A 25158-nucleotide genomic window follows, 5' to 3' on the forward strand; every position below is an offset into this window, starting at 1 on the left:
ACTGAAGCTCAGAGACCATGGACTGCAAAAAATGTATGCAGATGAGTGTTAGAGCAGCAGAAAGTTGATACTGATTTTTCAAAGAAGAAAGAAAGAAGATATTTTCACCTATCTGGGTATGTTAATAATCAAAATTACCGCATTTGGGGCAAGAAAAATCCTCGTGTGATTCACGAGAGACCATTACATGTCCAAAAAGTGACTGGTGCGCATTGTGGTCAGACAGTGTCATTGGGTCTTACTATTTTGAAAACGATGAAGGTCGGACTGTAACAGTCAATGGTTAGCGCTATAAGCGCATGATAACTGATTGTTTTTGGCACAAAATCGAAGATATTTATGTGGAAGACACGTGGTTCCAACAAGACGGCGCAACTTACCACACATCGTTGTATGTTTTGCGGGAAAAGTTCCCAGGTCGCATTATTTCACGTTTTGGTGATATCAACTGGCCGCCAAAATCATGCGATTAACGCCTATCATGTATACGCCGACAAATCCGAATCGTTTATATACATAAAAACCAACATCCGACAAGTTTTAGCCGCAATACCGCCCGAAATGTATGAAAAAGTCATTGAAAGGATCGGCTGCTGCAAAAGGTCCAGAGGTTGCCATTTAATTAATAAAAAAATTCGGAGAAATCCTCAAATTTATGTTGTTCGGAAACTGAAATTGGATTACCTTTACAATCATTGGAATGTTTAAATAATTAATAAAGATGGAATAATGGTTACTACGAAAATTGAAAAAGAACATTATTTGATACTGAATTTCCACAAGGTAGCATCATGGGCCCATCTCTGTATTTAATACTTACTGATTGTATTTTAACATTTTGTGCCTACCTGAAATTCTTATATATTTCAAGAAGGGAGAATGCATGTTTTTTTTAATTTCAACTTCAATAAGTATATTGTACGTTCATTGTCAATATGCCAATTTGATAAAAGGTAAACAGCTGCGCGAAACCATTTTAAGTATTAGGATTTTACTGTTCGTTGATGAGTTATGCTTTATAGATAATGCACTGTTATCTTGAATTGTAAATAGCTAATGTAATAGTTCTATTGTTTTGAATATTAAAGAACAAACATGATGTTTTGAATAGTAAATAACAAATGCGATTAATTTAATTAATATGTCAATTCGCCTTCAAGGCTCGAGTTCTTACATATACAATGGAGAGATTTACGCGCTGTGTATGAGATCTAAAGGAATAATGTAGTTTTTTGCACACTGAACCAAAAGAATTCAGAGGCTGTGTTTCATACTGAGTTTGTACATTACTTTTAGCAAAATGAGATAAGCTAGTAAATAAAATCTAAATTTAAAGTAGAACATATTAAAAAAAATCAAATTGTTGATTTTATTTATCCCCTCTTTGTATGTGCAAAAGTTCTCTTTTTAGCGTTTAATAACCAAATATTCTCAACTTTTTATTGAAATGCACTTACTTGCACGAACAGAATATTCCAAATGTCTTTCTAAAATTTGGATATTCATAATAAGTTTCTACACAAGTAATTTAAAAGAAACTAGTGAGCTAAATAATATATTTGGTACATAGGTGTTTTATGGATTTAAAATACAAAGACCTTTAAAAGTTAAAGCATAAAACTTTATTGTGAAACATATACACACACACATACGTATCAACACATATATATGTATGTGCGTATATTTGCTTTTATGATACAAAGCTTTTACAATATTAAATAGATTTTTTTAAAGAAAAAAAATTGCCTCTGTTTGTCCTCCGTCCAATAATATATTTAACAACAATATGAGTTAAATCATCAATGATATACAATAAAAAAAAGATATATCCACTGGCTCACGCGCATCGACAGGGAAAACGTTAATTTGGTCCCGTAATCACACCGACGCTGGCTCGTATGCATTTTCGAGTTTTTCCAACTTACACAAACTGACGATTCAACATTGCTTTAATACTGTACAATTCGAAGAACAAGAAAAAACAACAAAACACCTCGTGCAATTTATTTTATCTAGCACACCTACTTTGAAGAAATGGACGTACAATAAAAAATTCATTAACAAATCATAATAATAACCAACGTCGAAAAAACCAAAATTGTAAACGAAATATTTTTGGTATATATAAAAATCATATTTTTTTAATTAATTAAAATCATCAATTAAACGTACTTTTTACGCAAAACTTGACGCAAATTCAATCATGAGGTAATCGAGAGTTTACGATGATCTTACGTCATTTATTATTTCAATTACGCGAAGCGAAATATACTCATTATTATTAATATAGTACATAATTAATTTATCCTAATCTGTAATCAAATATCAACTACAAATCGTTATTCATTTAAATATACATATGATAAATATATAAAAATTAGTCTAGAATTCAATATTTAGAATGTGATTTGCATAAGATGTGTGTATGTGTGTGTGCAATTGTTCAATTAAGACAATCTTTACCTATTAAAAAAATATACATACATATATGTAACAATACGAGTTAAAAAGACATTATAAGCATATAAATGGTAACTAAGTGTAATAAAATAAAAAAAAATAATAACAGAAAAACACAAATAATATTTAAAAGACCGTAACAATATAAGAATTATTTCAAAAAGTAATTTAAAATAATAGACAATTTAACAACAAGTAAAAAATCCATTCAATTTTAGCGACCCTAATGTTACTATAGCACACAATGAGGTATCTCTCAGTTATTAAATAACAATTTTTACCGAAAAATATATTGCTGTGGAATTTACTATCATTGCTTGGTTTTCAATCTATTTTCGTTAACAATGATAAAATTCAACACCTCCGATTGCGTTCAGCGTCAATTGTATTATCTCATTAGTCATTCAAGAGAGCATGCTTCACTTAGACAATTACCCCATATTTCATCAATGATAATTGGAAACAAAGTAATGATAACACTATTAATCTTAAAAAAATCCTTTGTCCGACGGTGTTAAGTCTTCTCCAAACTTTTGAGAAACCACATAGTCGGGCTTTTTGCATGAGTAACGTTCAGCAAACTATAATCGCTCCACACATGACTAGAGAGAAACATACGCTCAAGCTTACCGAAGATCAAGAGTGTGAAAAATTAAACAAAGCCACCTATCATCGTTTCGTTTACATTCTGTTAACAATAAATATTAAAAAATTATTGCATATGCGATATTGTAAATTTAAACCGACATCTATCACTATATATATGTACATATTCATAGACAATGTACAATTTATTTAAATTTACATATATTCTAAATTGTATGTATATAATCAGTTTCGCGAGATCAGTTTTACGCTAGAGTTTCGATTTCTTCGGTGATGACGCTCTGCGCGTCGCTTTGTCCGATGATGACAGCGGAAGAGCTGCTCGTCGGATACGGCGCCGTCTTTATCTTTCTCGCCTCGCGCCTCTGCTTCTTCTGCTGCATCACGAGCCGCAGCTGGTCCAGTTTGCACTTAGTCTTCGAGTTGTCCAAAGCGAGAGTCGTCGCCGTATGACACTTTGTACATTTGCTCTGAGCTTTCCTTGGCTCTTCTTCCACTTCGGAGCTTTTGCACGAGCAACAACTCTTGCTGTCCGCGGAATAACCGCAGGAGCATTCTTCCACGTTTCGCTCGGTCCGCTTACAATTGCAATTATCTGTATTTCTGTACGCAGATTCAGTCGAAGGCGCGGGAGTCGTATAATGGCCATTGCATTCTCCGTAAGGACACAAATTCGAAGAGTTGCTGCATTTGTTGCACTCGCATTCGTCGGAGCCGTTTTCTGCATCACAACTCGAGTGTTTGAATTCCCGCTATAAATATATATCGTAGCATCCATTAGCATCGTTAAACAAATAGTCATATCATACATATAAATCGAGTCTTACTTGTTTGGTGCGCGTTATAGGTTGAGCGTTATGAGTCGGTTCAAATGTGATTCGAGCTCCTCTACGATATTGCGGGGGAGTAGCGCATAACAGATCGTTCAGAATGTGAATAATAGTTGATATATCTCGTTTCGGTCGCCCGAATCTAAAAAAAATAAAAAATTATAATATAAACTTAAATTGTAAGAAACATTACATCACTATACATAAATAATGGTTATCAACATTTGTTGACCTTTGTACTAGTTATATCACTATAAGATTGCAACTTTCAAAACATCTGTTTATAAACAACATAATATACACACCTATCTTGTAAAGCAGGATTCAAGGTGCCGGAAAATGTTCCAGAATAGATCCCCTTGCCGTGGTGCTTCATCGATTCGATCACAGCCCCTTGGCCAATTTTCGGTCGAGTGGTTTCTTCGTTGGCGAGATCTACTTTATTAGTCAGAACCTCCTTTGACAACTTCTTCAAAGTCTGGGTGAGATTTTTGGACGCCTCCACCAAAGAATTGGTATCAGATATGGGAGACATTGTGGAATGTGGTTCTAGTTTGGACAAGTCGTCCTTGGTGGCCTTTGAAGTGGACGGCTCGTCGGACATATCGAATTGGTTGTGAGCGGTGCGAACGTTGGTCTCCATCTTGGACGTAGATGGAAGCGCCAGATCGTCGTTCGAATTGTTGCCACTGCTGGTGCACTGCTGCATCTTCTTTTTGATATGTTTATTGACTACGGATTGCATGAATGCCTTTGGTTTGCTTTGGATCGGCTGATTGCCCGATTTGGACGTTTTGTGAAGCAAGTAGTGCAACCGTTTATTCTTGCAAGACTTGGGCACGGGCGTGGTCTGTGACGATGTAGATAAAAATGACTTTTCGGGGCTGCTCTCTTGCGAGCCTGACGAAACGGACGGTTTGCTATCGTCGATCGTGGACTCGGAAGGTTTGTAATCGTCCAGTGCGCTATTTATACTGCTTACGTCCATTGCGGAAGAGGTTGCGTCCATGTGGTTGCAATTGCTGGCGCACACGTAAGACGAACAAAGACACGAGGTTAAATTTGCGGCTATAGGATCGGTGATTATGGGGCAGTCTACTGGACGATCTGTCTGATGGGAAACCTTATGCTCCCCGACTATGCTACTTATTAAATTACTCTTTAACGAACTAGGTAAGGGCACAAATTTAGGAGGAGGCTTGTCTTCCTTTTGGGGTGAATCAACTGAACTGCTGATCGGGAGCGTTATCGGCGAATAAGAAGAAGTCAACGAGGACTTCAGGGGGCTCGAAACGAGATTCGATAAAGATTTAATCGGCGATTGTTCTAAATATGTGGATACGTCCATCGAGTTACTCTCTTCGTCGAATGCGTACTTAGACGAGATGCAATTAGTTTTTTCAGTACTACTACATGGTGCTTCGCTAACTATGTTTTCGATGTTCTCCTGCATTTCTGCAAAAGATTTGAATATTTCGAATGCGTTTTGTAACGTTTCAAAGTCTTGTTTGCAAAACAGCGATTTCAAGTCCTCGGCTCTATTGACTTCTTTAACTGGCGTTGTTTTAGTATCGGAATCTGTGCTGGATTTTGACGGTGATTCAGTAGAAGACCCGGAAACGTTCGCAGCTCCGTCGCAGGAAGGTAAAACTTCATCGTAGAGTTTTTCACGGGAAGTACTTGGTTTAGACGTTGCAGGTGCGGGCTCTGGAATTTTGACAGATGTGCGCGTGGACTTTGAGGGCGTTCGATGCGACGAAGACAATCGAGACTTTCCCACCGTGGAGGTGCTGACTCCGCCGCCGGGGTAAGTCGACAATTGTAATTGTATAAGCATCATGTGATCTCCCAAACGCATCGTTAGGTTTAAGGGCGACTTTCCGCTTAAAAAGTCATTCACTTGCGAGTCGTTGAGAGATTCCAAAGCCTGCATAACCGAATTCTCTGGACGTTGAGTCTGTGAATATTTCAGTCATTGTTAACACTTCATAAAAAATAAGACTCGGTTTAAAGATAAGGACTTACCAAAAGACCAGTTTCAACACTTGGAAGTAGAATTATCTTAGAGCCATCACTGAGTCCATTTTCTTCCAAAGTGCCATCCCTCAGTTGTCTGGAGAGAAAAAAAGAATTGAACAATTTTCCTACAATGGCATTCTGATGAAATGGCAATGTTCGATCATATTATTAAACAAATAGTACGTTGAGACACTCATTAATATTTTTCTTTCTCCATTTGAAAAATTTGCTCTGCAATAGTAATTATACACAAAGCAGTGTGTATAATTGCTTATTATGATTCATAAAATCAAATTTCTGTTTATGAATGATAAATGATTCATCAAATAACATTTTCGATTATTAATTATCAATGTATACATATGAAATCTGAGCACTGTAACTTTAAAGCACTCTCTAATTGCGAAGACTTACATATTTTAATAAAAATATAGTTTATGAAACGCCTTTCATTAAATTCCAATTCAAAGGAAATACCAGATCTAATATTAATCAATGCATTTTTCAGCAGGATGAATCACCGTGTCGCACTCACTACCAAAAATAATATGAAACGGTTTAATCCCCACCTAGGGCTATCAAACCGGTTAAAACTGAAACAGGTCATTTATAAAAAAGTCGAAAACCGTATTTTTTGACTCAGTTTACCGTTTTATACGATTATAAAAAAAAAAATTCGCAAAAATTATATTATATAATAAATAACGCACAATATTGATGAATAAATTCCTAAGCGAAGCGACAGCGATGACTGCCGTTTTTCAAAAAAACTTCTTCAGGTCTTTTTTTTGTGAAAGGCTCGGCCTATACCTGATAAGTAGTCAGCTAGTTGAGGTAAATATTAAAATAACCCAATATTTTATGACCATCAAGTACATTTTTAATAAAAAAAATATAAAATGACAATACAAATGAATATGTGAATCTGACGAATGTGATGATGATGATAAGGACGAAATATATAATTTGAACGAAGGTTATGATAAATTTGATAATAATTTCTGTACCCACAGTATGTCGAAAAATGTTTGTCAAATCGTGTAAGGAATTCTATTTTATAGAAATATGTTTTAGAACAAGACAATAAAGAACTAGTTTTATTATTAGATTGTAAAACACGGTGGAATTCCTTGATACTTATGATTGTAAGATTTATAAACATTAAGGAGTGCAATAATAAAGCTCAGCAATTAATTTTACAATTTTAGATAATGCGATCGACATTCTAAAATATTACTATTTCACAGGCGGTAGGAGTAATTAATTTTCTATTTGAAGAGTTAAAAAAAATTAAAATATGACAAATTATGAAATGAAAAATGACTCATATAATAGTAGAACGAAGAAATAAATTTAGTTTCTTTGTTACAATATTTACAAACTGTAGTTGTTCCTAACATAGAAGTTAACTTAGCTCATGAATCAGGTTCTTGCATAAGTCTTTGCGATTTTTAAGGTGTGGTTTAAATGAGTTCAAAATTATAATGTGTAATACTTTTACTAAATTGTATATTTCTATCTTTTTCTACAATTATCCACGTGTTATACAAATTTTAATATCAGATTCGAAAAATAATGTATATTTGGAAGCAATAAATTATTTAATGTCGTTTTTGTAAAATATTTTTTTCCACCCAAGTGTTGCAGGGATCTAAATAAATTATGGTCGTTTGGAACAATGTCTGAAGAATACAGTATGTGAGAAAGGGGTTCCAAAGAAAATTCATTGATTTTTCTACTGTCTTTTTTTATACATGAGGGCAAGCGCTGTCTTGGTGTAAGATCACTCTTTTTTAATTTATAAGGGAAGGTATTTTTTATGGTCTGAGTTGCTTTAAAACTAATTAGCTGAGCACACTGTTTCTGTCTGTCTATAATCTTATTGGGGTGTAATCCTGTTCTCGGGGTTGAAATTGAGGGTTGTTTGGCATCCAACCAATGCCTTTTACGTCGTGCGTAAAAGTAAAGAATCTACTTCTCATCTTCAGTAACAATTCGACTCAAAAATAAATCTCTCTGTTCTAGAATCATTAATTATTGGCATATTGAGTTTCGCTGCGTGAAGTTTTCCCAAGACATTTTATGAAATACTCATATTCTGCAAATTAACACTTTTCCTAACTTTTTAAATGTCTACCTCCAGCTTCTGTACCGTTAATCTCGGACCTGCTTTGATGACAGCCTTAACATCCTCACTAACAACCCCTAAGGACTACTCGCCCATGCGTAAATGTTAAATTTCCCGGAACGAAATTTTTAGAACCAGATTTGACACATACTTAATTTAATGACATCCCTGCCAATTGCATTACAGATGTTTTTAACTGCTATTGTCGCATTATGACCGTGTAGAAATTCATTAAATTGAGATTATTGCATCTCCACTGCCATTGTTGATATAGGGTTGAAAACATTGAAACAAAAAATATTCCATTACTAAATAGCATCATTAATACGATTACTGTTAACAAACACCGAAAGAATAGTAAAATTATCGTTAATATATAAAAAGTTATACATTTTTTAAAATGTAAAAAAACCCCTTGTAATACATATCTTTATAACTTCAAATTTTAATATCGTTTAATTGTTTGTGGTATTTTCGTATTATAACATAATATTTTTAATATATTTTCTTCAAATTTTGGCTATGTATAAAAAAATAATCCATTTGTATTTTTCTTGTGAATCACAATTTAAAATTTGTTTTGTACATCTAATATACAAACAAAAATAAATAGATTCTAAAATATAATATACTATTTTTATGCATTTCATTATCTATTTCTGGTTATTTTACCATGAATACTATATTTATATGCAATGAAATTAGAATTTTTGCATAATTTCAAACAAATATTTACATATTTATTTTTTAAAATAAAAATTTAAAGCATACAAAATATCTTAATTTTCCGAGGACGGTTAAAACCGGTTTTTTGGAAGCCCTAATCTCCATGATATCAATGTCATTAATAGTTCGTACCTAAATTATATTGAAAATCCGCAGTGAAAGCCAAAAGTTCCCGATTCATATAGAAGTCATCACTCAATCACAACTGAAGATCTTATGCGAACAGTGGACTCGATGCCAAGGACTGGGGTAGTTATAAATCCAAAGAATATTCCACAAATCATTAAAAATAAACTTGTTGAATTGATTAGAATAAATGATACAATAATAATAGATTTATGTTTCAGACATTTAGTACCTGAACCATAAATCTCTTGCATCTTGAGTCGAGGACAGACAGTTCTAGCGTTTTCGGATTGGTGATGCGGCAAAGCAGTCATCTCCGCGAATTTGATGTGTTTGTTACATCAGAAGTAGACTAAATTCCTACTGTAACGTGAAATAATTAGCCGAACAATGCATCGGCATCTGCAAGTTTAAATTGGATCAATGAGTAGCAACTATGAATGGACATTAGCACATCTCACTTCTGTGGATTAGAAAAAACTGTGGAATAGTATTAATCGTCAAGGACAACGGGTTAAGACATGGGTCAGAATCTATACTAAAAGGTTTTATAAGCGCCCAGAATGGTCAGAATTTATATTAATTATTTTTTTTCAGTTAGAATTTATCTATTTCCGTATTTATTACAGTTCATTGATTAGTATTTATATATGATCTTTATTTTAACCTCAAGATCAATTTTATGTTGACAGATGCTCAGCATAATAATAAATGGTCATTACCAAGGTGTTTCAGTGGCAACTTGTTTGGTTGGGCTCGTAACATTGTCAGATGTCAACATAACAAGCTAAGTGTGCTCGCCAGCGCTTTGTCGTTGTCCTCTGAATACCTTTGCGCCCCACATACAATTAAATAGATTCGTTGAGGGTTATTCATGGGGTGTTCAATGTTCTGACCAACACTCGCTCGTATCTAACCTGTTTCAACAGTTTTGGTGCGAGCGAGATATTTTATAAGTTGTTTCTAAAATAAATAATTTTTTGCTTAATTATATTTTTTTAATTCACATCATCCTATATTTTTATTCTGACCATATGCTATTTTTATTCTAAACATTTGATATTTATTCTGACCCTGAATAATATAATTATGACCAGACTGTTAATACAATTGTAACCATTTAATTTATTGCTTTTATTTAAAGATTATTAGCTGGACTTTGAGTTTGGATTGCCTCCGTTGCGTTCAGGAGCCGAAGATGATTCATCATAGATATAGTAAAGATACGGAATGCATCAGCGAGGATCCAAATTTCTAGGATCTTTCAGTATCACCGGCAAGAGAAGTTTTAGTCTCTTATGTACAAAATTTCGTTAATGCAAACGGACTTCTAGACGCTTTCCAGAAGTTGCGAAAGAGTACAAATACTCGTCACTAAATCGCCAAGTTCTATTCCTACTAATTGGTATGTATTTCTTAAGCAAGGAGCTTAGAAGCCTGGTAGGGTAGGAAGATGATGACAACTTGGTAAGCTTTTTCCATTCGTTGAATAATTTACGCAGAAGCATCATAAGATTTCATTAATTTGGCGTTATTTTCTTTCATGTTTAGTTAGATAACTAGTAAGATGTCGAGAAAAGTAGTTTAGAACTAAAAAGAAGTATGTATTAGAGTTAGTGCATGTAGAGTAGAAAATGACCTTCAGGTTTAAAAATTCTAGTTAGAGGGATGCTATGCGGGATGTTGTGATTAGTAATTAGTAATTAGAATTAGCGACGACGATGTAACGATGTGCAAAAGTAGAAAGGCGAAAAGAAGAAGAGCGCATCATTTCGGGGCGACACAATTAAAAGCGTCATCGCATGTAGGCGCTTATCTGCGGTGGAAACGGGGTGGGGGTAGGGCGCCATTGCGAAGTGACGTCACGACGAAAAGGGGGCAAAGGGCCGAGGCGCAGGCCAGCGGCGATCGCGGAAGGAGAGGGAAGAGGGGCGGGGCGGACGAACGCGAGGGGAAACGAAGGTGTCTTACCTCTCCCTGTGCAGCAGGCAAATCCTCTCCTTGGGCACCTTCAGCTTCCTGGAGACGAGCTTCTTGAGGTGATCGACGGAAGATCGGGCGTCGGCCGCTAGCGCGAACGAGCCTCCGGTCGTGGTGTGAACGTCGAGCGTGAGCGTGCGCCCCCCGGCCGCCGAGGAGGTGCCGCCTCGCTCCATGTCGTCTCCGCTGGCCGACGGAGGCCCCGATGCGCCGACCGACTCCGCCCGCAGCTGTACGCGCACGCACCGAGTGTTGCCTCTCCAGATAACGCGAGCGGTGTTGCCAACGACCGACTCTCGCCAGTCAACAACTCTATTTTTATCCGAAGCCCGGGGCTGACCGATTATTACAAATTAAAATCTGCACATACAGTCTCCCTGATTTTGATTGGCTACAATCAATTAAAAAAGCCAAGTCAAGCTTTAAAAATCAGACCAGTCAAATGCAATCAGATTAAGTGTCCAATATTTTAGAAACGAATTTTACATTTTTAAAACATTTATTTTATTTTACTACGACGATCTAAGTTTGGTGCAAAAAATTGTAGTGGTGTTCATGAAAAGTAACAATTCGTGTTGTAGAATTTAAAAATCATCAGCTTAGATTACATCACAATTTTTACATTTAAATTTAACTCTTCCTCCATTGTTAATACTGTTTCATCTTCGTCTATTCATTAGCTGTATAGTTTGTTTTGGAGGAACAACATTTGGGTTTTAAAGTGACTTGAACAAATCGATCAAATTCGAATGCACTCTATTATTCGGCCGTTCGATCTACAATCCTTTTCTTCGTATAATTCAGGGTGAAATCGACTGAATAGAGAGATGTATCGTTACGACTTAGGACTTCGACTGCCAATTTGGCAGGTTCGACTACGTTTATTAACTTTTTGAGCACTTTAAAATCTATTAAGTCTAGCATTTGTGAACAGTTTCTAGGTACCCGGATACGAGTTTTAAGGTCATTACCCGGCGGGTTCGGGTCCAGAAACCCTAGCCGCAATACACTGATGGAGGCGTTCCCTATAGTTTTCAATAACTTTTCACGTGAGGTCAGCCGGTTTGGTGTTTACTTCTTCTGCAATTCTGTTCTAAAGTTAATCCAGATTTCTTGGTCGGTGTTTAAAAACTTTTTCATTGAGGTAGCCCTAGAAAAAAAGTCGCAGGGGCTCAAATCCAGGGAACGAGCCGGCCACGCCACGTCACCCCTTAAGGTCTCTGCCCACTACACCGTATCATACCATGCCGTTATAGAAACGTATCAAGCATGAAAGTAACGCTGCAAACATTACCAACGCCCACAGCGGTTGGTGACGGAAGTGGGCGTTGTGTCATACTAAATCATACAAAGAATATTTTTTTATACGATACGGTTACGGTCATGATATGGCACGGTGTAGTAGGCAGAGATCTTAGAGAGACCAGATGGTCAGGAAACATTTCACGCAATACAGCCATTGAACATCGAGCTTTGTGGGCCGTAGCTCCATCCTTTTGAAACCACGGGTCTAGAAATTCAACATCCTGTAATCTGGGTTGCAAAAAGTTATCCACCATGATGACATAGCGCTGGGAAGTTACCGTAACAGTTACTCCTTCTTCATCAAAAAAGTATGGACCAATAACTCTGTAATTCGCAACTGCGCACTATACAGCTACTTTGAGAGAGTGTGAAGGTTGTTCGTGCAGTATCTCGGGGTTTTTGGCGGCCCAATAGCGGAAATTGTGTTTATTTACTGTTCAGCTCGGATGGAAATAAGCCTCAACGCTACTCGGCAGCACCGCTCTTGGATCAACGGCTCACACCATTTTTAACGGTTAGCATGATTATGTAGCACTCAATTCATGAGTCAACTTTATTTTGTAGGGAAGGAATATTAAATCAGCATGCAGAATTTCGGCTAAACTCCGACGTGAAATTCCTAAAGCTAGTTCGTGTTTACGAGCGATGAGTTTGTTCAAAAGATGCTCTCACCAATTGCACGTTTTCTGACGTCCTAGCAGTCTTTGGTCAAACATGTGTCCTCCTTTGTTAGGGCGCCAGTCTACCACACGCTGGAAGCACGTCACACCAGTATTACGGGGGGCGTGGACCGCTCAGTTGCTCACCCGATGGGATTGAGTCACTTATGCGAGTTTTTTTCTTGTTCTAGGACTTGCATGATATTGGAACTTAGAAGTAACAGTGTCTGGTACCTGATAGCGGGGGTTAGGGTTTGCGCGGGCGCAAGCAGTGTTTTTGAAAAGGATGTAGTCTCAATTCTGTCCTCATTTTTAGTGCACTTCCTGTTCACTACAAGCATGAAATCCAGGAACAAATTGATTTCGCACCAGAAATGTACTGACTGTTTTGCTCCACCCTGTATTTGCCTTAATTTTATATATAAAATATAATATATTTTTTTAATTTATGGGCAAATATTACTTTTTTGATTAATGAGTCACCTCTACAGTGAACATCATAGGTCTCCGTCTCTCATTTTTGTTGAAAAATTAAATTGCTAGAAGGGGAATACTGTGTAAGTAATTCATACAATTTTTTTGTATGAGTGCCCTTTTATAAGGTGACCAGATTTTGAAAATAGCAAGACACTAAAAAAAACCATTACAGAGAGCTAAAAAAAATATCACTTCGAAAATTTTGTTCAAACGCAATCTTCAAAATTTTTTTAGGGAGCAAAAAATCACAAACAACCTATATCATTATTTGTGGAAGCAGAATCTTAGTTGAATCAGAACCACGCACATCAATCCTAGAGCTTGCGAAAAGCGTTCTGGACCATTTAAAGCAGCTAGGGATATAACAAAAAGTTGACAAGTGGGTGCCGCACGAGATCAATAGATGTATAGAAGACAGCCATAACGAATTTGGTATTGCGCTTATTTTATGAAAAATAAATGATCCATTTCTTGATCGTATTATAACGTGCGATTAACAGTAGATCCTTTCCAATAGCAGAAAATGGACAAAAATGAAATCCCAAAGTATTTATTAAAACGGAAATTACACAAAACAAAGATAGTAACTATTTGATGGGCTGTGCTCTGTATAATCCACTACATTTTTATACATCCTTGTAAAAGCATTACAACTGAGGGTTATTATCAAGAAATTGACAAAATGCACCAGATCAATTTAAAGGTGCAATTCTTTTGCACGACAAAGCATGTCAACACATTGAATTTAACGAGTTGAGTTATGAGATATTGCAACAGACTATAATATTTTTAAGCACTTTGACTCCAGAATTACCGGAATAAATGAATAAAATTGTAATTAATTGCCAAAAGTGGGTTGATTCTAATAGTGATAAGGAAAATGTATTTAAAAAGGGAGGTCATTAACAGCAATGATTTTTCTAGCTACATAGCATTATCATTAAATAAATATCTACAATGGCTAATCTGTGTTGCATTGCCATTATCACTAAGCTTTCGCTTAAGTTGTGAAATATTTTATCTAACTATCCTTCGTATGTTTTTGAGAAAAATTGATTAGCAATTTTTATTTACATTTTCCACAAATTATATGAAATTATCATTAATTAAATTGTCTAAGAAAACAAGTACATTAATGCAAATGAACTTGAAATTGTTGAATTGAAAAATTAAGAAGATAGTACACCAGAAATGACATTGAATTGAGTAACAACTTGTACAAACTCTTCCGAATGCATTGAGAGTACTATTTATGTTTCTAGTATATTAAAATATATATTCTCTGACAAATATTTGTATTATTATATATATATGGCAAGTCATGCAGTTTAAATTGAATGTATCTATTCAACTTTGCAATCCATTGTTTTATGTATTTATATCCAGCATTAAAATATATTTTATTGAATTGTAAAAAATGATTCATACCTACAACTCAATGTATTCGCTAAGGAAGTTATTGTATCATAATAAGTTGGTACAATTTCTATTTATTATACTTTTTCATGAAAAATATGTGTTAAGGTTCCTAAATAAACTTGCTAAAATGATTTTAAAATAAGAGTAGATTTATCGAGTGAAAAAATACGGATTTAAATCAGGATAGACTCCCAAAACTCTTAACAGCAGAATAACATGAGTTTTGGCGTTTTTTAATTTAATAGCGTCTTATACTTAGTATCTATATATCTATACATATATTTTGGCTTATCATACGTCCCAGTTTCACACGAACAAAAATTTCCGAGATAGCCTTTTTTTAGCTGTCCCGGTTTAGAGCTTCATAATTACGGTAAGCATACTTATACCATAATGAGTTGCTGTGAATAGGATAATTTGTCATATTTACATATTTTTAACAATAATTGAGAACACCTATTATGTATGTAAAAGTTTATTGTTCAAAAATTAGAATAATTATGAAAATAAAAACAATTTTTGGTAACACAATAAATAAGTTTTTCATTGATCACATATTTTTTCATATAAAAAGTCTGATTTTATAGGGTACTCTTTTACAAAATATAAATATACAGATTGAATATAATAAATATATAAAGTTTGGCACTGACAAATTTACATAAATATGTATGTATACAGTGAATATGACAAATTATAACATTTTTGTCAGCTTGTGATCACCCTATAAGAAAAATATATATGCAAATATGGAATGTATTCAGAACGAATAATAATTGAATGTATAGTAGTGTCAAAGGTTTAAAAACGACTGCATTATTTATATTTTTATATAAAACTAGTCGGCAAGAAGTCGTTTCATAGAAAGTTCGATTGAATCGTTAATTGTTAATTCTAAAAATAATAACAAATTAGCATTACAAAAGAAATGTATAATAAATATAATTAATACTTAACTATCTATTAATTTAACAAATAACAACAGAATTATCCAGTGCCCGACTGAACCGAATTACACAATAGTTATTTTGCTATCTATAATTTATTATATTACATTTAAGAAGCCTACCTTGCCATCGTGAGCTTAAAAACTATGTTTATATTAAATATTAACACAATCATGAGCCAAACTCTTCGGTGTCTTCAGATATCAAACCGAATTTGAAGTCGCCCCTTCCGTCCATTTTTAGATAATGATCGTGATGCGTCCATAGCGATTTTCTATGTGAAACGGTAAACAGAGTAATACCAACCTGAATAAAAAAAAAAAAAAAAAATTAAAAACATTTTTAACAACACAAAACGTTTTATTTAAGATGTAACATACTTTTCTGCAATATTGATACATTGATCCTTCGACATCCACTGACACAGCACTCGTGCATTCATCCAAGATAGCGAATTGTGGAGAGTGGTAGAAGAGTCTTGCCATCTATTGTAAAGCACAGTTAGACGATTGATATATTTAATATAAACAATAGTTTTGAGATGCTTACGGCAATCCTTTGTTTTTCTCCGCCGGATAAGACGTCCATCCAATCGGCGATTGCATCCCAGCCGCCCTCCCGAGACACTAGATAAGATAGCTGAACCAGATCCATGAACTTAATTAGTTCTTCATCAGTCCTGCCGCGGCGTAGCATTTCAGATCTGGTATGTGGGTAGATAACCTGAAAGAAAGGAATAAAATATATAAACACTTAGATCCCTGTATAACGCATGAAGTAGGCTACAAGTGAAATTATATATAAAGAATTTTATATACGAGGGGTCAAATAAAAATGTTAACAAGTGTATTGTAAATTAATATCAGTATTGAATAATAGCTTTCAATGGTCAGAGCAGCGCTCTGTCATTTGATTTTTGAATAATGAATGTTCAGAGAGATTTAAAACTAGCAATAAAACTTCTCAGTAAAACTAAATAAATTCCACACACTACCATCGGTGAATTATATTTACTTTTATGTAGCGATTATTACCTGATCTCTTAAAGTGCCAAGCGTCATGTAAGGCCTCTGAGGTATATAAAACAGCTTTCCTCTTGGAGGTTTGATTATAGTGCCACCGAACATTGGCCACAGCTCTCCGAGAATACGGAACAGACTAGACTTTCCGCATCCATTTGGACCGCAAACTAATACGTTCATTCCAGATCTGAAAACAATCACTCATTTAGTCGCCTTCGTTAAGACTTACTATTAAAAATCCAAAATATAACTCACTTGACTTCGAAATTTAGATCTTGAACTAAGACATCTCCATTCGGGGTAACTAAAGGTACTTTATCGAACTTGATCAGATGATCTTGATAAATGATTTTACCAGAACCTGGTATCAAAGGCATCAATGGAAGATGCTCTCCTGTTTATTAAAATTTATTTTAAAAGGGTGCGATTTAACAGGGAATTATATGTGCATTTAAATATATATTTACTTTGTTCCATAAAACAAATTATTTGTGCATTTATTTAAGATAAATCTTCAGAAAAAGATTCATTGCTGAAAATTATTCATGGGGTATTCACTATTTGAACCAATGCTCGCATCAATTCCGTCCAATAGTAATGCATAAACAATTCGTTTTATGGAACAAATATTTTATTTATTGCTCATTTAAATTGTCCTTATTTTATTCAAATATTTACCGGCGCTTCCGTTTGCTCCACTAGCTACAGATGAACCGTCAATCATGGTTCTCACGTATTTTCCTTCGTTGAGTTCTTTGAGTACGACTATCAACTCGGTAACTCGAGTAGTGTAACCTGCCAACTTGGTCAATTCTCTGCCAGCCAATACTAATCTACCTATAGCTTCTGCCAATTTGACTAACATTCTACCATAAGTGTAGTAATGTTCGAAACGATTTCCATTATCACTATTTGTCAATAGAGGGTGATCTTTGACAAAGAACGGCATCGAAACGGCATAGAACCCGACCACAGTCGCGATATCTAAAATTAAATATAATTAGTACATAGAATAGCTTCAAATAAAACCATTAATGAAGTTTAAATACATTTCGCTACAATGTTATCGACCATTCCCATCCATACTCTGAATTCTAAGAACTTCCTGAGATGATTCGTTAATTTATTGAAGCTCGCCAATAACGTAAGTTTTTCTCTATTATTACCCTGATAGAAGGCAATCTCTTCCGAATTCGTTATCAATCTCGAGTTAATATACCTAAATTCGCCTTCTAATTTTTGCTCGGTGACAGTCATTCGAGCTACAATAAAAAATATATAATAATAAAAACCTCATAAATTAATAAAAAGCTAGCGATAATCACCTGTAGGTTTTCGGAGATTGGTCAAAAACAATCCGGAGATGAACAAGTATCCCAACATCATTCCGGGAGTCTTTCCGCCTAAGTTGACAGTCAATCTGTATACGTAAATGCCGATGTCGAGGATCGGTTTCGATATGTTGCTGTAAAAGTCGGTGATTGTGTCGCAGAACTTGTCGATGTCGGCCGTCAGCAACTGATCGGCGTTCGCTATTCTGTTGTCCAAGTTTGTCATCTTGTAGTACGTGTAACCTCTGAAAGATCAAGTCGACGTTAAAAATACTACCAATGAAAAGTTTGAGTCGAATGTGAACGAATACGAACTTTAAGTATTGATCGTAAAGATTCTTTGTCATATTCGTTCTGAGCCGAAGTTTAAGCTCTCCTAAACTCCATTTCATTATATTGTTCACTAACGATATCTGAAATTTTAAAAAATGAATTAATAATCATAAATTTGATTCCACAGATGAATCATTTTGAACAATACAAAAATGTTTTATCAGTTCTAGCTTACGCCTACAAGAGATGTATTTGGGCATAATTAATTGTATCCGGTTTTGTGGTTAGTTATGTTTGAATTAACGTTTATTTCATCTTATATATATATATATACAAACGTTATACAAGCAATACACACTATATGCAACATACAACAATGGTTCGAATTTAAAATACTGTGTTTGTATATTTTTAGTAAGACAATCTGTAAAAATTATATTATAGATTAATGCCATAGATATGTGTAAACATTTTAAATCTGTAACCACAAGGTCAAGTGATATTTTAATAAAAAAAATCGTTGCTAAGAATTGTGATAAGATAGATAAGACTAAAAATCATATTAGCGATATATTAAGGTATTTATTTCTATATTAGATAATAAAACTCTCAATAGACCTTTCCAAAAAGTAATAACATACATTACACATATTTTTTTAATCTACATCTGATTGCGATATTTAGAAGTTCTAATACAGACTAGATAATGCATTAACTATAAATTGCGGTATCTCTTATCTATATAAGCATACACCATATGCTGTTGTTCTACTAGTTAAATTATTATAGTATGCTGGTATTAATCCGTGTGTAATAACAGCTTAATTGATTATGGTAGTTTTAATTATATTTCCAAATCGCACGAGATAAACTCTCATAATTTACTGTGCATTTGCGGTTTTGTGGCATAAATAACGTCTGTTGACCCATTCAACGTGGTTTTGCTTAATCATCAGCGTAAATGCTTATCAATTGTCGGTTTCAGGTTAAAATACTGAATGAATAAATAAATTTATTAAAACACATACTCACAATAGGCATAGCATAGAAGAATTTAAATAATCGTTTCTTGAATAGCGGCTTATTCATGTCAATGATGGCACTGTTTTAAATGAAAAGTATATTAAATTAAATCATAATATTGATCTGAAGAGATCTAGAGTTTGATTACTACCTCTCAATTAACGTTCCATTCTGAATCATCCAAAGGTCGCAAAGTGTCCTTGCAATTAAAGACGCCGCCACCAAGATCATGAATCCGTTCTCTTTAGACCAGAATCCCGGAATCATGACTCGCAGGAGGCTTCTGAGTTGAGCGAAAAACTTTGCATCGACCTGAGGTTTAGCACCTTTGTTCTTTTTTTCTACGATCATGTACTGGACTTGTTCTTCGGGTTTGATCTGATCGGGCTTCCGTCGCTTCATGGTGCTTCTGAAATGTAACCGTTCGAATATATAAACTTATCTTTATAAATATTTAAGTGAGAAAGATTGCTCAGTGTGTGTTTTGTAATTTTTTTATACAGCGATTAGTGTCCTACGTGGAAAAACTGCCTAAAGAATTTTATGATTTAAATAAAATTAATAAAAAAAATCTTTTGGTTGATTTCGGAGAAATAAACAATAGTATAGACAAAAACCGATTGTGGTAAACAATGTTTATATTCGGGTTTACCACAAAAATCCTTAATCATGTAAATATTAGTGTTTGCAACTCGATTACAAACATAAAAGTATATAGGGCAAGCATACCATATTAAAATGTGTACTATAAGGAAATGTCACCAATTTTGTTCAGAATAATGATAAAAATTGACAGAGATGGGTATCCATAGATGATGTATTATAGATATAATAAAGTGCTTTTAAACATGTGTTGTTTTGGACCAGTTGAAGAAGTTTAATTAAAAATATATGAAAGATTAGAGCCAACCTTATCGACAGGGACGTCATTTGTGGGGCATTTGCCCCACCTTGAATTTAAAATATTAAAAAAAAAACAAGCACTGACTGGTCAACTCTTGTAATGCAGGCCAGCCAACAAGAGAACGTCACCTTGTGCGCTCGAGAGAAATACTAATGAAACTCTGATAAATATGTAGTACTACGATGGGTCCCGCTCATTCGGTCGTCATAAAGGTTGGACTCGTAGGGCTTTAGTATCGGTGGTTTACGCAATGGAACAAGTAGTACACATCGCTGTCAATTCTTGTCCCTCCCTTCCCCCATGGAAAAAAAATGAATTGACGTCCCTGATTTTAAACCAAAAATTGTTGGGTTATCCCTCAAAGAAAATCTAAAAAAAAGTCTCGAATCTATCACGAAACTATTTTTTTTAAATTTGTCATTTCAGTGAAATCATATTAGTAAGCATATATTTTGACCAGTGAAAATATAATTTATCTAGCATGTGCTAGTAAAATTATATGATTTCAACTTTTCTATACGTAGTAATATATAGAGTTACATACTTATCATTATTTATTTAGATGCATGAAATGACGTCTCTGCTTATCGATAACAAAAAAAAGCTACTATAGAAATAAACAAAATAAATCTATAAATAACATATAGTAGTCCCTCGTAGGGACTACTACCTATGTGTTGTACATATATAACTGTGGTAAAAATATACCACTTATGTGCATTAAAATTACATGTGTATTAAAATTTTGCTCAGTTGCACATCAAGACCCTAAGAAAAAATATTGTCATTTTAACTCAAACTAAATTTTGCTAAGACAAACTTTAGGACAAAAATAGAAGAATAGCTCTCAAACTAATTGGCAACACCGCAGTTACACTATTTATTAGTAATACTCTAAACACAGACAATATAGCATCTTGACAGGTTCGAGATGATTCCTAAGGTTGATCTTCGGGTCAAAATAAACGGGTTAATATATTTATCTATCAACATTATAGATTTATAATGGAGGATAACAGACATTTAACTGGAAATCAAATTCTAGCAGACTTCTCGGAAGAATGGAATAGTCACATATGTGTTAGAGATATTGGAACTCACCTACGGCCTAATTAAGCGCTACATTTAAGAAGAAATTAATATTTCGCAGAAGTTTATCAACCACAAGGTTGAGTGACAATTTTGTAAAACGTCATCAGTAAGAAATATGATAAGATAAAAATATAGTTTAGCGATTTATATATAAATATAAGATATTTATATCTATAAAATCATAGTTCAAATCAGTTAAATCAAAGATTAAAATAATGTTTACGAAGATTTGGAAAGACTAGATGTATTTTATGGATACTGCAGATTTCTTGGACTGCATTTGGATGTGTATCTCCATAATTTTAGAATGTAAACATTCTAAAATCAACCATGCTTGTAAAATTGCCCGAGCTTCAATAATACGTTACCACTATATTCTAGGGTTATTCAGAAAGTGGAATTAAAAAAAGAAAAAGTAGAGGAAGCATCCAGTGACTGATTGGGTATATTCATAGGTGAATAAAGTCAAATCTCTACAGAACGCCGTACTGATTTAAAAACATTGTCTTTATGCAAATATTGAGAATGAAACAGACCATTTCTGCCTGAATTTTACAATCTCAAAGTATTTGCATGAAACAAGCGGTTGAAATGTTTTGTTATATATTATCGCTTAAAACTATTTTATTTATTATAAATCTTCCGTTGCAACATGACAGGCGTTAGTCTAATGGGTTACAATGGGATTAACACAACCAACAAAGGTTAACACAATCGTCAAAGCCCTTACATCAATATTTTTAAATTTTAATATAATGGTATATATAACTTTATATGCATTACATCATAATATTTCAAGGTTCTGGAAGAGAAATTCTTATTATTTGAAGACGTTATACAGTTCATCGGATAAGTAGAGGAAGATTTTTGTGACCAATAATTAAGCATGAGGAGCCATTTTCAAGAAATATAAAAATATAATACTATACTCTATACTCGATTATAATCTTTATCTAGACGTCAAGCGACACAAAAAAATATTATCTGCACTGGTAGATAGGGACAGATCGCTTCTAAATAATGTTACTATTAGGTTATTGAAGAAATAATTTATTTTTGTGTTCTGGAGTTGACAATGTTGAAGATCTTACCCTATAATAAATGGTCGAAATGCTTAAACTGGTCTAGTTAGTGCGATTTGTGGTCGGACATTATCGCGCAAGAGAATCTGATCTTTTCAATTGACTAGTGCAGGGACTAGACATTTGTTGATTTCTTGACAGTAACTCTCAGTTTTGTAATGGATTATACCAATAGATTTGGTTTATAGTATATATACAGTAGATATATTTTTACCAGTGAAAATATAATTTATATGGCAGCTGCAGGTAAAATTATATGATTTTAACTTTTGCATACGTAGTAAACAATGCATTTACATTCTTATCATTATTTATTTACATATGATATATAAATGTTACTGTGAATGTGTATTTTTTTAGTAAAGTTATAGTTTCACCAGTAGACATATTTTTATTTGCGAAAATATAATATATGCTGCTCTAGTGTCTATAAAACTCAATTTGACAGTTGCGAAACGTCTATTTGCTGTGCAAATTCAAACCTAACTTGATGATATTCTAAAACTAATAATGCCTGCAATGGCGCTGACACGATTTTGTTGCTTTTGAAGTGGATTTTTGACTTCTGAGAAGGGATAATTGTTTTTTGTGCTCTCCTATTGGTCAAAATTAGGTTTAGATGTTTTCAATCGATTCTCACTTATCAATAGTCGCAATATTTTTATAAAAAGTCTTAATATGAACGCTAGATAACTCAACATATACGATTTTATTGCTTTTGACATGAATTCTAAACAGGGACCGCCTTGAAATACTATGAATATTAATGAAATTATAATATTAAAAAAAACGACCACTGACTGGCCAACTTTTGCTTTCCTTTGGAAAAAATTGAAATGACGTTCGTCTTTGGGTATATGTTTATATATATATACTATATACGGCAGTGTTTATCCAACTTTGTGCATGTAACATTGTAAGTTCAATAACTTTATCGTCGTTTAAGTTAGGTCAGCTGTTGCATTATTATGTACATGTTTTACTACCGATTAAGTTTGGTTAGATTCCAGTTGATTGCTCGTATTCTTATATTTAACGGAAGTATGAATAGGAAGTGGCGGTTAACAATAGAATATTGATGCGATAATTGCGGATTATTAATAAATTGCGCATATTTAGAATTTAATTTTAGATATCCATACAATCAAATTCACATCTATGATATTGTGTTTTTCAATTCAGATTGAGTTTTCCTAATAATAAAATTCTCTTTTGATTTGAACCTACATATTAGTTTTCACTACACAGCCAAGGAATTTGAATAAATTTTATTAATTGACAGAGTAACTAACAATTTATATCACTAAATTATTTCTCATCTTATTATAAAAAAATAAATCTATCGTACAAATATTGAACATGTTTTTTTTTTATCTCATTTCTCAATTCGAGTAATTTTATCTGTACTGACATCTAAAATAATATTATCTCTCGGCTCATAGTCTAGAATAGTATCATATAATAATTTTAGGTTATTAATTACTCAACACGTCGTTGAGTGCACTTTCGAATTACGCGTGTTTTCTTGTCGTTGTAAATAAAATTATTTAATGATTTTCTCCTCGTGAATAAGATACTGCATAGCCAAGTTTCACTTTCGTTCGCGTGACGTAGTAATCTCGAGAGATCGGATGATGTTAAATAACGCGGCAGTTAATCAACGAGATACATCTCCGGTTCTATACAAACATTCTAATGAGGAAAAAGGCGAATGTTTTTGAATATTCGTCGTATTTAATGATGCGGTGAATTATGGTATGACACTTGGTTGGTTAGTTTTGGATCGCGGTTTAATTTACCTGTTTTTGTTGAGCGACTTGAACAGGTAGTAGGCCGCCGCCACGGTGGAAGCGGCGGCGACGACCTGCGCCCCTCCGGACATTCTTGAAAAACTCGGCGCCATCCTGACTGTGTGACCGCGCGCCTCGAGTGCCGTGCGCGCACTGATTTGACACTGGAGTGAACCTTACCTCCCACTACTGCATAACCTGTTTCATTTGCACAATTTTTTTTATTAAAAAAGACATTACTGATTTTCATGTGTTATGCTACTCACGATAGTTTAAAATGGAAGAATATATATTATAGTGTACACAAAAATATAATTTGCTCCTTTTTTGATTTTATATTTAATTAAATATAGGTATGTGTAATTTTTTTAAAAAACGTGAGTGTGCTAAAACGGAACGGGATTAAAAAATCGAATTCAAATACGAACAATAGTGGCCATACAACTTGTTGTACAGTTAAAAGTAATTGTATATGTAATTGCTTACAAGAGCAAACCTAGGGTTGCCAGATGTCTGGATTTGACTAGAACATTTATACTAAAGTTCTGACTAAGATGAATTTTAACTCTCAAGTCAGATCTGATAACTAATATTTTTTGGAGGACATTTTTTAACACTCAAACAGAAGTGTAGCTCTTTACACTGTCGAGACACCGAAATATTTTTAATCGAGCGTAGAACGAGAGCATGCCGTGCCTTTCTGTCATTGTTTATGCATGCACACAAACGCATTTCCAACTCAGACATGCGGTTTCTCAAACATTCGCAATAAAACACAATATATTTTCTTACACATTTTCTTTACAAATTATAATATTAAAAAAATAAATAATTAAAAACGTATCTATAAAAATTAAACCTAAATTACTTAAAATAAAACATACAAAAATAATAAATTAAAAAAATTCTAAAATCCTAACAATCCGGGCATTTGACAAAGCTCTGTGACAAACGAAAAA

The 25158-nt window shown here is 34.0% G+C and overlaps 2 protein-coding genes across 2 annotated transcripts; both read right to left on the reverse strand.

The window, feature by feature from the left end:
• Positions 1-1599: 1599 nt before the first annotated feature.
• Positions 1600-11119, reverse strand: stx (ubiquitin-like domain-containing protein stuxnet). Its single transcript, XM_088193850.1, has 5 exons — positions 10867-11119; positions 5922-6009; positions 4202-5853; positions 3894-4038; positions 1600-3818 (listed from the first exon to the last, which is right to left on the reverse strand). Exons 1-5 carry the CDS (start codon positions 11049-11051, stop codon positions 3312-3314), a joined length of 2577 nt encoding a protein of 858 aa, XP_088049976.1. The 5' UTR covers positions 11052-11119; the 3' UTR covers positions 1600-3311.
• Positions 11120-15197: 4078 nt separating this feature from the next.
• On the reverse strand, positions 15198-24354 carry Abcd3 (ATP binding cassette subfamily D member Pmp70). Its single transcript, XM_088193851.1, has 12 exons — positions 24209-24354; positions 19483-19740; positions 19341-19410; positions 18351-18448; positions 18030-18280; positions 17754-17966; positions 17383-17688; positions 16960-17098; positions 16717-16891; positions 16232-16405; positions 16063-16167; positions 15198-15988 (listed from the first exon to the last, which is right to left on the reverse strand). Exons 1-12 carry the CDS (start codon positions 24310-24312, stop codon positions 15854-15856), a joined length of 2028 nt encoding a protein of 675 aa, XP_088049977.1. The 5' UTR covers positions 24313-24354; the 3' UTR covers positions 15198-15853.
• Between the last annotated feature and the right edge of the window lie 804 nt (positions 24355-25158).

The sequence above is a fragment of the Plectrocnemia conspersa genome, unplaced genomic scaffold, assembly GCF_051122295.1.
Source record: "Plectrocnemia conspersa isolate PC_06_02 unplaced genomic scaffold, ASM5112229v1 ptg000010l, whole genome shotgun sequence".
Classification (NCBI taxonomy): Eukaryota; Metazoa; Arthropoda; class Insecta; order Trichoptera; family Polycentropodidae; genus Plectrocnemia; species Plectrocnemia conspersa.

What these genes read in the sequence shown, in the direction of transcription:
- stx (XM_088193850.1), bottom strand. Translation starts at nt 11,051, where the DNA reads ATGGAGCGAGGCGGCACCTCCTCGGCGGCCGGGGGGCGCACGCTCACG. An exon ending in GTGTTGAAACTGGTCTTTTG is followed by an intron (nt 5,854 to 5,921) that starts GTAAGTCCTTAT and finishes AAATATTCACAG; the next exon opens with ACTCAACGTCCAGAGAATTC. An exon ending in CTATAACGCGCACCAAACAA is followed by an intron (nt 3,819 to 3,893) that starts GTAAGACTCGAT and finishes ATATATTTATAG; the next exon opens with CGGGAATTCAAACACTCGAG.
- Abcd3 (XM_088193851.1), bottom strand. Translation starts at nt 24,312, where the DNA reads ATGGCGCCGAGTTTTTCAAGAATGTCCGGAGGGGCGCAGGTCGTCGCC. An exon ending in TTGGCACTTTAAGAGATCAG is followed by an intron (nt 16,406 to 16,716) that starts GTAATAATCGCT and finishes CCTTTCTTTCAG; the next exon opens with GTTATCTACCCACATACCAG. An exon ending in GAGAAAAACAAAGGATTGCC is followed by an intron (nt 16,168 to 16,231) that starts GTAAGCATCTCA and finishes GCTTTACAATAG; the next exon opens with ATGGCAAGACTCTTCTACCA.